At 64.7% G+C, this 12,324-nt stretch overlaps 1 protein-coding gene across 1 annotated transcript; it reads right to left on the bottom strand.

Moving 5' to 3' along the window:
• Positions 1–4,742: 4,742 nt before the first annotated feature.
• Positions 4,743–11,764, bottom strand: GTSF1 (gametocyte specific factor 1). The gene is made up of 7 exons (XM_068167490.1): positions 11,692–11,764; positions 10,077–10,174; positions 8,320–8,446; positions 7,761–7,838; positions 7,152–7,212; positions 5,360–5,430; positions 4,743–4,914 (listed from the first exon to the last, which is right to left on the bottom strand). Coding segments are annotated over exons 1-7 (459 nt in total). The 5' UTR covers positions 11,714–11,764; the 3' UTR covers positions 4,743–4,912.
• Between the last annotated feature and the right edge of the window lie 560 nt (positions 11,765–12,324).

Here is a 12,324-nt window from a genome sequence, read left to right as displayed (position 1 = left end):
TCACAGAACCCAACAGCATGTTTCCTGCTCTGTGCTGCAGCAGCTGTCAGCAGCAGATGTTCAGAGGATGTTCACATCCTGCCCCCAGGCTCAAAAAGGTCTAAGAATTCACTGTATGCCAAAGTTTAGTGACTCTCTCTCCTGCTCATGAAGAGCTTCTGCCCTTGCCAGAGCATAAGGACAGCTTTGAAGCGAGAAACAAAGAGCAGCCCAGAGCAGAACACCTTGTGAGGCCCAGCTGGCACCCAGCAGCATGGCTGAACTGCAAAGCCAACAACCTGTGCCTGTGTGTCAGGTACCTGAGCACTGCAGGGAGCTGCTGGCACTGCCCCTCGTGAACTGCCAGAGCAGGCCAGGAGGGAAAAAGAGCTTCTAAGAAAGTGGCAGCTGACAAGTGTCCTGCTTTACAAGCAGCTGGGGAAAAGCTTGCTAGGAGCTTGCAGAATCCCAGACTGCTAGGGGCTGGCAGGGACCTCTGGAGAGCATCCAGAGCAGCAGCAGCCACAGCAGCAGCAGCCACAGCAGGGCACACAGGAATGCATCCAGGTGGGTTTGGAAAGTCTCCAGAGAAAGAGACTCCGCAACCTCTCTGGGCAGCCTGCTCCAGGCCTCCAGCACTCTCCCACCAAACAATTGTCCCCTCCTGTGCTCCAGTTTTTACCTCCTGTAACCTCCACTCCTTGTTGGACCTGGAGGGGAACACTGTGACTGAAAGTGAGGCAAAGGCTGAGGTCCTGAACACCTTCTTTGCCTCAATGTTTAACAGCAAGGCAGGAGGAGTTCAGGACAAGTGGCCTCCTGAGCTGGGCAATGGGGTCAGGGAGCAGTGTGGTGCCCTGGAAATCCATGAGGAATTAGTTGGGGACCTGCTGAGCCACTTGGGCACTCAAAAGTCCATGGGACCGGATGGGATCCATCCCAGGGTGCTGAGAGCTGGCAGATGAGCTGCCAAGCCGCTCTCCATCATTTTCCTCCAGTCCTGGTTCACTGGAGAGGTCCCAGGTGACATTGCCCTCTACAACTACCTGAAGGGTGGTTGTAGCCAGGAGGGGGTTGGCCTCTTCTCCCAGGCAACCAGCACCAGAACAAGAGGACACAGTCTCAAGCAGTGCCAGGGGAGGTTCAGACTCGAGGTGAGGAGGAAGTTCTTCACCGAGCGAGTCATTCGGCATTGGAACGGGCTGCCCAGGGAGGTGGTTGAGTCATCGACCCTGGAGGCGTTCAAGGGGAGATTGGACGTGGCACTTGGTGCCATGGTCTAGTCATGGGGTCTGTGTTGATAGGTTGGACTCCATGATCCCCGAGGTCCTTTCCAACCTAAGTGATACTGTGATACTGTGATACTGTGAACCTGGCCAAGGTGGTCCCCATCCACAAGAAGGGTCAGATGGAGGAACCTGAAACTCCAGGCCTGGCAACCTGACCTCAGTGCCAGGGAAAGTGATGGAGCAGATTATCCTGGCGGCAATAACTGCACCTGAGGGATGGCCAAGGGCTCAGGCCCAGCCAACATGGAGTTAGGAAGGGCAGGTCCTGCCTCTCCAACCTGATCTCTTTCTATGATCAGGTGACTGCCTGGTGGATGTGGGGCAGGCTGTGGATGTAGTCTGCCTAGACTCCAGCAAGACCTTTGACACTGCCCCCCACAGCCAACTGCTGGCCAAGCTGTCAGCCCCTGGTTTGGACAGCAGCACTCTGAGCAAGAGGAGCCCCCAAGTGCTGCCAGCCCCAGGTCAGAGAGCAGAGCCCTTGGGGATGTGTGGGCAGCCCTGGGCACATGGCTGGGGCAGGGGACCCCTTCCAGGCCCTGATGGGTGCCTGGTGCTGGTTTCTCGGCACACAGATGGCAGCTAGGCCCTGGCAGCCTATGGCTCCCCTGGTGCCCTGCACGGAGCAGCCGTGGCTCGGAGTGGGAAAGACACTGAGAGCACAGAGAGAGGCAGGGGGTCGTGGTCATGGTCAGTCGTTAAGAGGCATCAAGAAGCTCTCCAAAGCTGTGCTATAACCAGCAGCAAAGACTGCAGAGAGGGCTGCACACAGCCGTGGAGCTCAGCACAGACCCATGGAGCACAGCACAGCGGTGGCTGAGAGCAGCACACAGCCGTGGAGCTCAGCACAGCGCTGGCTGAGAGCAGCACAGAGCCATGGAGCTCAGCACAGTGCTGGCTGAGAGCAGCACACAGCCGTGGAGCTCAGCACAGCGCTGGCTGAGAGCAGCACAGAGCCATGGAGCTCAGCACAGCGCTGGCTGAGAGCAGCACACAGCCGTGGAGCTCAGCACAAAGCCGTGGAGCTCAGCACAGCGCTGGCTGAGAGCAGCACACAGCCATGGAGCACAGCACACAGCCATGGAGCACAGCACAGCGCTGGCTGAGAGCAGCACACAGCCGTGGAGCTCAGCACAGCGCTGGCTGAGAGCAGCACACAGTCGTGGAGCACAGCACAGCACTGGCTGAGAGCAGCACAGAGCCATGGAGCACAGCACACAGCCGTGGAGCACAGCACAGTGCTGGATGAGAGCAGCACACAGTATTCAGCACTTCAAGGCCTGTCAGGATGGATTGTCAGCAAGCAAGGAGCTGCTCTCCCTTCTGCTTGCCTTTCTCAGGACAAAAGAAGAGCAGAAGTCCAAACCAGGAGAGGAGAAGGCAAGGCAAGGTGCAGTGCTGCTCAGAGGGGTTCTGCAGAAGCCATGTGTCACCTGTGACAGTGAGGAGACAGCTCCCAGAGAGCTCTCCCAGGTACCAGGAAGGGGCCACAGCCCACAGCCCATCCTTGTATCAGCAGTCACAGAACCCCAGCAGGGTGGGGGCTGGAAGGGACATCTGGAGCTCATCCAGTCCAGCCCCCTGCTAAAACAAGGGCAGCCACAGCAGGTTGCCCAGAATGGCAATGTCCATCCTGTCCCCACAGCAGAGCTTCTCCAGCCTCGGAGCAGCTTTGTGGCCTCCTCTGGACCCTCTCCATCAGGGCTGTGAGAAATTGTCACCTTTGGCACTCGCAAAGGGAAGGTGGTGCTGAGCATGGCTGGGGACCGCGGGGTGCGATCCTGAGGCGCTTGGCTGCTTGTAGTCTGTGCTGTGCGGGAGGTGTTGGGAGCGAAGCGCAGGGGGGAGTGAGGCCGCGGAGACTGCGGCTGGGAGCGAGCAGGTCCAGAGTGCAAGCAGGACCCCAGCCCTGGCAGGCAGGACTGGGGCTAGGGGGTGGGAGCCTGCTTGGGCAACGGGAAGGGTTTGTGGAGACAGCTGTGAATAGGTCTGAGCTTGACATCTAGGCTCAGCTCTGTTGTTACGGCCCTCAGCCACTCTGCTCTGCGCCCAGCGCTGTTTGCCTTTATGTCATCATCAACTGTTTGCATCTCAGCCCTGAGCTCCTTTTCACAAGGTCCAGGTCCTTCCCGTGCTGAGGGCCCCAGAGCTGGACCCAGCCCTGCAGCTGAGGTCTGCCCAGAGCAGAGCAGCGGGGCAGGATCCTCCCTCTCCAGCTCTGGCCATGGGCACTGCCAGTGCCCAGTGCTGGCTCCCGTCCAGCTTCTTCCCCCCAGCACCCCAAAGCCTTCCCTGCAGGGCTGCTCTCAGCCTCACCCCCCCAGCCTGCACCCATGCCGAGGACTGGTCTGACCCCGCTGCAGGACCTGCCCTCGGCCTCGCTGCCCCTCACCAGGTCCTCCCGCGCCCCCTGCGCTACCCTGCCCTGTGCCTCGCATGGATCCCAGCCCTCAGCCTGCTCAACCGCACCCCGCAGCCTGCTGCCGCCGGCACCGCTGCCGAGGCCGCCCCCGCCGCCCCCGCCTGCGGCACCGCCGCTGCCTGCGCACAGATGCGGCGCCGAGGGCCAGGCCGAGCGGGGCCCTGGCAGCGCTGGGTCGCAGCTGGGACTCCAGGAGGCTCTGCTGCAGCCCCGAGGCCTCAGAGGCTCTCGGAGGGACTCCGCCCCGCACGCGCCGGCGCCGCGCAGAGAGAGCCCCGCGCGCGGCGTTGCCTGGGCAACGGCTCCCGGCGGGAGGGGCCTGGCGGGAGGGGCCTGGCGCGCGGGGCGGTGCGGCGGGAGGAGAGGCCCAGGCCCAGCCCCGCCCCGCGTGACGCTTACAGCCCCGCTCGGCCCCGCCCCTCACCGCTCGGCCCCGCCCCTCACCGCTCGGCCCCGCCCCTCACCGCTCGGCCCCGCCCCTCACAGCCCGGCTCGGCTCTGCCCTGCTCTGCTCGCCATGGAGCTGCAGGAAGGCTTCGGTGAGGCTCGCAGGGGCTCTGCAGGGGCGGGAGGAGGCTGCTGAGGGCCGGCCCCCGCCGCGGCTCCGTCTCTCGGCTCTCTCAGCCCAGGGCTTGTCGAGGCTGGGACGGGGCCGACGCTCCCCGCCCCTCGCCGCCCGGCCCCGCCCCTCGCCGCCCGGCGCCGCCCCTCACCGCCCGGCACCGCCCGGCCCCGCCCCTCGCCGCCCGGCCCCGCCCCTCGCCGCCCGGCCCCGCCCCTCGCCGCCCGGCCCCGCCCCTCGCCGCCCGGCCCCGCCCCTCGCCGCCCGGCCCCGCCCCTCGCCGCCCGGCCCCGCCCCTCGCCGCCCGGCCCCGCCTGCTCTCAGGAGCTGCAGAGAGCAATGAGCTCTGCCCTCAGCCTCCGCTGCTCCACACTACCCGCCCCAGCTCCCTCAGCTGCTCCTCCCCAGCCCTGCCCCCTGACATTGCTCAACAGCACCAGAGGGTAACAAATCCCTGCAGAGGTCTCTGCAAACTCCAAGGGAGCCAAAGAACTTTCAAACCTTTTTATTCTAAGCTGCCAACAAGAACCTGGCCAGAACCAAACTGCAGACCCCCAGCCTGCAGCTGCTGGCCCAGCTGTGGCTGATGTCCACAGCTGGGAGCCAGAGCTGGGCTTCAGGAGCTGACTCACAAAGGCTCCAAGGGCACATCCAGGAACTTCCTAGGGAGAGGAAGCCTCTGTCAGGGCCAGGTGGCTCCCTCCCAGCCAGCTGCAGCTGAGCTCTGGCAGGCTCCCCCTGCCCCCAGCCCTGGCCTGGCAGCAGCTGCCAGCAGAGGGGCAGAGAGGGAGGAAATGCTTTGCTTGAAGCCTGGGGGCAGGCTGGGAGTGCAAGGTGCAGAAAGCCTGGGAGGGGCTGTGCAGAGCCAAGGCCAGAGGGGCTGGGGCAGCACAGGGCTGCAGCACCCAAGGAAGAGGTTGCCAAGAGCAAGGCCTGCAGGCCACAGGGCAAGGACACAGAGGATGGCTCAGCAGCAACCTCCCTCAGCAGCTGCTGCTGCACCCTACCCCCACCCCCCTCCTGCTCCAGTGCTGCTGGAGCCAGAGCTGCCAGCAGCTGTCACCGGTGCAGAAGTGGCAGTGCCAAGGCCACTCCCAGGCTACTCACAGCTTTTCCATGGGGAGCTCCTGGGGGCACGAAGCCTGCTGGGCAGCTGGCTCTGCTCTGCAGAGGTGGCCCTGGAAAGGAAAGGTGGGGAGGGACTTGTGACAAGGGCTGGCAGTGCCAGGACGAGGGACAGTGGCTTTGAGCTGGGAGAGGAGAGATGGAGACTGGAGAGGAGGGAGAAATTCTTGGCAGTGAGGCTGGGGAGACTCTGGCACAGGCTGCCCAGGGAGGCTGTGGCTGTCCCCTCCCTGGAGGTGCTCAAGGTCAGGCTGGATGAGGCCTTGAGCAGCCTGGGCTGGGGGAGGGGTCCCTGCCCATGGCTGGGGGCTGGAGCTGGAAGAGCTTGGAGCTCCCTTCCAAGCCAAGCATTCTGTGACCCTCTGAGAATGCTCCCAAGGCACTTGGCTTTCCCCAGGGCAGGGCCAGCAGGGGACAGTGTCCTGCCCCGGGGAGCTGATGCAGCTCTGAAGAGCTCTGAGTGCTGCTCCCAGCAGACACTTGGCCCAGAGCTCTGACCAGGGCCACAGGACAGCACTGCCCTGGGCTCGGCCGGGCAGGGAGCTGCCCGGGGCAGGACTGCTGCTGTCCACAGGCTCAGCCCAAAGCCTCTCTGGCAGCTCTGGTGGCAGCTTCACACCTCCTGCAGAGCCCAGCCACAGCCCTCAGAGCAGTGAAGCCAGTCCAGGCAGCTCCAGCCACCTCCCAGGCCGCTGCACCAAGGCCAGGCTGCGCTTGTGCTTTGCGAGGGGCGGGAGGGGAGATGTCTGCTGGCACCCAGCCTGGGGGGACAGGAGGGCACAGGGTGCTGCCACCCACCCCTGAGCTCCACAGCAGCTCAGCAACTGCTTGGGAAGGCTCCAGAGGGAGGCCCCTGGCCACGTTTCCAGTGGCAGCCTCGAGGCTCGGCACCTTCCAGCCAGGGCTTCCTGGGCTGCACCAAGAGGAGTGTGGCCAGCAGGGCGAGGGAGGTTCTCCTGCCCCTCTGCTCTGCCCTGCCCTGAGGAGGCCTCCCCTGCAGTCCTGTCTCCAGCTCTGGGCTCTCCAGCTCAAGAAGGACAAAGGAGTACAGGAGAGAGTCCAGAGCAAGGCCACTGAGGTGCTGAGGGCACTGGAACAGCTCTCAGCTGAGCAGAGGCTGGGAGAGCTGGGGCTGCCTAGCCTGGGGCAGGCTGAGGGGCATCTGCTCAGTGCTGACAAATCCCTCAGGGTGGGGGGCAGGAGGATGGGGCCAGGCTCTTCCCAGTGGTCCTCAGTGACAGGACAAGAGGCAAGGAGCACAAACCTGAGCACAGGCAGCTCCATCTGAACAGGAGGAGGAACTTCTTGACTGTGAGGGTGGCAGAGCCCTGGGGCAGGCTGCCCAGAGAGGTGGTGGAGTCTCTGTCTCTGGAGACTTTCAAGGCCCTCCTGGATGTGTTCCTGGGTGCCCTGCCCTGGGTGCCCCTGCTCTGGCAGGGGGGTTGGACTGGATGAGCTCCAGAGGTCCCTTCCAAGCCCACTGTCCTCCTCTGCACACCAGCCAGAGGTCCAGCAGGACCTGAGCAGAGGCAGGAGGAGCCTGCACTGCAGAGCAGAGCAGAGCAGCTCTGGTCCTGCAGGCTGCCTCCTCTTGTGTGGGCCAGGCACAGGAGAAAGGAAGCAACCCAGAATCAGCCCCCTGAGAAGGTTCTCTGCTCCTCAGCCTCCTCCTGCCAGGGTTTGTGCAGCAGGAGTCACCCCCAGGCAGGCAGGCTGGGCTGGGAGCAGGCTGCAGCTGCCCCCTGCACACTGCTGTCAGGAAGCCAATCCCTACCTGCTGATGCCAGCCTTGGTCTCACCCCAGATAAAGAGAGGCTCTGGCTCCTCCTGCAGCTCTGCAAGGGAAAGAGAGGCTGTGGGTCAGGGCCAGGAACCAAGAGCAGCTCAGGAACATCTCTGCCATATTTGTGGGACTGTTTGGGGTGGAAAAGCCTTCACAGAGCCCAAGCCAACAGCCCCATGGCCATCAAAGCATGGCCCCAAGGCCAGAGGTGCCCTGGGGACTCCACCCCCTCCCTGGGCAGCCTGCTCCCATGTCTGCATGCTGCAGAGGGAGCAGCAGGTGCTCTGATGATGACTGTGTCTGCTTCACTGTCATCTAACTGAGGAAGGTGAAAGTCAGCAGGTTCCCATTGCCATCACTCCACAGAAGGTGCAGAGCCTGGCGTGGGAAGGAGCAGAGGCTTGGGAATGAATCTGCAGGCAGCTGCCAGCAGGGTGGGCAGGGCTCTGTGCCACGGGAAGGCTGCTGGCTGCAGAGGCTGCAGGAAGGAGCCTGAGCAAGGTGTCCTAGCAGTGCAAGCCCAGGGAAGAGCCCCTCTGGGCTCACACTGCCCCAGGACAGCTGAAGGACAGGCCCAGGCAGGAGGCAGCAGCTCCTCACCTGCTTCCCAGTCCTCCTCACACGGTGGTGCCTGCCACGTGCTGACAGCCATCCTCTGGGAGCCACAGGACTGGTGCACTGCAGGGAGAGAGAAAGCTCAGGCAGGAGCTGTCAGCCCTGCTTCAGGGGCTTGGAGAGCTTTGCACCAAGCTGGGCAACATCTCCTGGCTGTAGAGCAAAGGCCAGAGAGAGGCCAGGCACAGGCAGGAGCCAGGCACAGGCAGGAGCCAGGCACAGGCAGGAGCCAGGCACAGGCAGGAGCCAGGCACAGGCAGGAGCCAGGCACAGGCAGCAGCCAGGCACAGGCAGCAGCCAGGCACAGGGCAGCAGCCAGGCACAGGCAGCAGCCAGGCACAGGCAGCAGCCAGGCACAGGCAGCAGCCAGGCACAGGCAGCAGCCAGGCACAGGCAGCAGCCAGGCACAGGCAGCAGCCAGGCACAGGCAGCAGCCACAGCGCCTCAGGGGCCAACCTGAGCTCTGCTGGGCTGGCTCTGGGAGCTCCCCTGACAAAGAGGCCCCCAGGGTGTGCCAACCCCTGTGCCCCTGGGGGGCTCTTACCCATGTCTTGCTCCAGAAGGCCTCTGTCAGGGCAGCTCAGGATGTGGTCTCTGAGGTCTGGCTGCGGCACCAGGTGGCGAGCGCTGAAGGGGCAGGTGGCCAACTGCTTGGCCAGCTCGGGGTGGCTCTGCAGAGAGCAACACAAACCCATGGCCACGGCTCCACACCTCCCCCCTGCCTCCCTGACCCACACCAGGCACCCAAGGAGGGTTGTGATGCTGCTTGAGGAGACTGAACAAGGTGGGCAGCAGCTGGAGAGAGGGCCCTGCCCCTCTGCTCTGCTCAGAGCTCACCTGCAGGGCTGGGGCCAGCTCTGGGGCCCTCAACACAGGAAGGACCTAGACCTGACAGAGAGGCTCCAGAGGAGGCCACAAAGATGCTGAGAGGGCTGGAGAGCCTCTGCTGTGGGGACAGGCTGGGAGGGTTGGGGTTGCTCAGTCTGGAGAAGGCTCCAGGGAGACCTCAGAGCAGCCTCCCAGTACCTGAAGGAGGCTGGAAGAAGGCTGCAGAAGGACTCTTGCCAAAGGCCTGCAGGGGCAGGAGAGGCAGTGGCTTCAAACTAGAGCAGAGCAGACTGAGATGGGATGTGAGGAGCAGGTTCTGCAGCAGGAGGCTGCTGGAACACTGCAGCAGGTTGCCCAGGGAGGGGGCTGAGGCTCCAGCCCTGGAGATATTGAAGGTGAGGCTGCCCAGGGCTCTGAGCAAGCTGCTCCAGGGGAGGATGTCCCTGCTGAGTGCAGGGGGCAGGACTGGAGGAGCTTTGGGGCTCCCTTCCAAGCCAACCGTTTCTATGCTTTCATGCCTGGGCCATGTGCTGTTCAGACTCTTAGCAAGAGCCAAGGCAGAACTAAAATGACTCTCTTCCAGTCCCAGCCCTGGAGAAGCTGAGGCCCTTGGAGCTGACTGAAATGAAACCCAGCCTGGGCTGAACTCCAAGCCTGGCAGTGGGGCTGAGGGGGTTAAAGCACACTGGCACCATCCCAAACCCAACGGAGATGCTGGCCTGGATCCAGCCAGGCATTGCAGAAAGAGAATCATGAGGCTGGAAAAGGCCTTCAGGATCATCAGGCCCAAATGGCAACCCAGCACTGCCAGGGCAGCACCAACCCATGGCCCTCAGCACCACATCTCCATGGCTCTGAAAGGCCTCCAGGGTCAGGGACCTTGGGCAGCCTGGGCCAGGCCTTGGCTAAGCCTTTTGGTGAAGCCAACCTCAACCTCCCCTGGCACAACCTGAGGCCATTTCTTTTGCTCCTGCCACTTTGGGCTTGGGAGAAGAGCCCAGCCCCCACCTGGCTCCAGCCTCCTCTCAGGGAGCTGTGGAGAGCAGGGAGGTCTCCCTCAGCCTCCTCTTCCCCACACTGGGGTTGAGAGCCTACAACTAGAAGCTAAGAAGCTCTCCAGAGCAGCAGACTCCATCCACAGCCTCCTCCAGGGCTCTGCACCCTCACAGGGACAAAGTTTCCCCTCCTGCTCCCCTGGCAGCTCCTCTGCTCCAGCTTGCCCCCAGTGCCCCCTGTGCTGTCCCTGGCCAGCCCTGAGCAGAGCCTGGCTCCAGCCCTGCACAGCTTTCTGCCCAGCAGTGAGGGCAGCCCTCAGGCTCCTCTGCTCCCAGCCCCAGCTCCCTCAGCCTGGCCCCACAGGAGATGTTGCGGTGCCTGCAGCAGCTCTGGGGCTCTGGGCTGGCCTGTCAGAACCTTACCCCAAGGAGGAGGACAGCAGGTCACACATCTCAGGATGCCTCCTCTGCACCTTACCTTCCTGCACTTCACCAGGTGGTAGGGGAAGCGACAGGCTCTGATCTGGTGCTGCTTGTTGTAAGGACACTGCAGCAACCGCTCTGGATCCTGAGCATCTGGCAGGACAGAGAGAAGCCCTGGTGAGCAGCACCGGCACGGGGGAGCAGAGCGCCCCCCAGGCAGGGCCGTGCCCTCGGGGGGCTGAGCCAGCTGCCCCTGGTTTGCAAGCATTCATCAGGGCAGGTTCTGTGCAGCCAGGGTCCTTGGGAAGCGGTGGCACTGGGCTGTGAGGCCAGGCAGGGAGCAGGCAGAGGCACCCAGCAGGGCTGCTCCTGGAGCTGCCGCGGGGGAGGGCACCACAGGGGCTCCAAGGCAGTGCTGACAGCAGCACTTCCCCAGCTCTCCCACAGCAGGGGCAGGGGGATGCTGACACCCCCACGGCCCTCAGCTGCACCTCAGCCTCAGCCAAAGCTCCTTCCCCCCACAGCTGCTTCGGCTGCAGGCAGCTGCCAGGCAATTTAGTTTGCTTGCCGAGGCAGCAGTGTGCCCAGCACGGTGTCTGGGAGCTCGGAGGGAACAGCTCCTGAGCCAGGGCAGGGCTGAGGAGCTGAGGAGTTACCAAGCTGGCTGCAGCCCCTGAGAATCCAGGCAGCCACCAGCGAGGCAGCCTCAGGGCAAGCAGCCAGGATGCACATTGCTTATGTCTCTGAACAATGAGGAGAGCAAAAGGAGCAGCTGAGCAACTTGGTGCAGCTGCAGGGCCCTGCTGGCTGCAGGCCCTGGGTCAGAGGAGCTTTCAAGGCCCTTCCCACCCAAACCATTCCCTCAGTCCCCACCGACCACATTCCCATGTTCTCAGGGAGGAAGAGCAGCAGCCATGAGACACAGCCAGGTCTCCCCCCAGCTGCGGTGCTGTAAAGCAGCCAGCACAAAATGCCAGGGGCTGCTCAGCAGGCACAGTTAGCCCGAGGCTGCAACGAGCAAGGCCTCCAAAGCAGCACAGGGGAGCCCTGTCCTGAGCCCCTGCCCACAGCAGCCCTGCAGCCTGCACCTGCAGTCAGCTGAGACAAGAGGCACAGCCGGGAGCAGCACTGCAACCTCCCTGGGGTCACAGAGTGCCCTGGGCTGGAAGGGACCCTGCAAGGCCACCTGCCCCCAGCCCCTGAGGCAGCAGGGCCAGCCCCAGCCGGAGCAGGCTGCCCAGGGCCCCAGCTCTGCTCTGGAACGTCTCCAGGGATGGAGCCTCCAGCACCTCCCTGGGCAGCCTGTGCCAGCTCTCCCCAGAGCAGAGCAGAGGGGCAGGATCCTCCCTCCAGCTCTGGCCAAGCTGCTTTGGCCTCAGCCCGGGCTGCCCTTGGCCTCCTGTGCTGCCAGTGCCCACTGCTGGCTGCTGCCCAGCCGCTCCCCCCGCGCCCCCAAGGCCTTCCCTGCAGCCTCCCCCCAGCCTCGGCTGGCACCCAGGGCTCACCCCACAGGCCAGGCCGCGCCCACAGCAGCAGGCCTGGGGCGGGGAGCGTCTGCCCCGTCCCAGCCTCGGCAAGCCCTGGGCTGAGAGAGCCGAGAGACGGAGCCGCGGCGGGGGCCGGCCCTCAGCAGCCTCCTCCCGCCCCTGCAGAGCCCCTGAGAGCCTCACCGAAGCCTTCCTGCAGCTCCATGGCGAGCAGAGCAGGGCCGAGCCGAGCCCAGCCGGGCTGTGAGGGGCGGGGCCGAGCTGTGAAGGGCGGGGCCGAGCTGTGAGGGGCGGGGCCGAGCTGTGAGGGGCAGGGCAGAGCTGTGGGGGGCAGGGCAGAGCTGTGGGGGGCGGGGCAGAGCTGTGAGGGGCGGGGCAGAGCTGTGAGGGGCGGTGCAGAGCTGTGGGGGGCAGGGCAGAGCTGTGTGGGGCGGGGCCGAGCTGTGAGGGGCGGGGCCGAGCTGTGAGGGGCAGGGCAGAGCTGTGAGGGGCGGGGCAGAGCTGTGAGGGGCGGGGCAGAGCTGTGAGGGGCGGGGCCGAGCTGTGGGGGGCAGGGCAGAACTGTGTGGGGCGGGGCCTAGCTGTGAGGGGCGGGGCCGAGCTGTGTGGGGTGGGGCCGAGCTGTGAGGGGCGGGGCAGAGCTGTGTGGGGTGGGGCTGAGCTGTGAGGGGCGGGGCAGAGCAGGGCTGTAAGCGTCGCGCGGGGCGGGGCGGGGCTGGGCCTCTCCTCCCGCCGCGCCGCCCCGCGCGCCAGGCCCCTCCCGCCAGGCCCCTCCCGCCGGGAGCCGTTGCCGAGGCAACGCCGCGCGCGGGGCTC

The sequence above is a fragment of the Melanerpes formicivorus genome, unplaced genomic scaffold (assembly GCF_026170545.1).
Source record: "Melanerpes formicivorus ecotype bairdi unplaced genomic scaffold, bMelFor1.0.p_v2 SCAF_119, whole genome shotgun sequence".
NCBI classification, from domain to species: Eukaryota; Metazoa; Chordata; class Aves; order Piciformes; family Picidae; genus Melanerpes; species Melanerpes formicivorus.
The sequence above is the reverse complement of the archived record's forward strand: the minus strand, read 5'-3'. Positions and strand labels throughout refer to the sequence as shown.

Excerpts from the sequence above, each read along its gene's own strand:
- GTSF1 (XM_068167490.1), bottom strand. The coding sequence starts at position 11,713 with ATGGAGCTGCAGGAAGGCTTCG. Across the intron at positions 7,839-8,319 it reads CCTTCTGGAGCAAGACATGG|TGCACCAGTCCTGTGGCTCC; the intron begins GTAAGAGCCCCC and ends CTCTCCCTGCAG. Across the intron at positions 7,213-7,760 it reads TGAGGAGGACTGGGAAGCAG|AGCTGCAGGAGGAGCCAGAG; the intron begins GTGAGGAGCTGC and ends TTTCCCTTGCAG.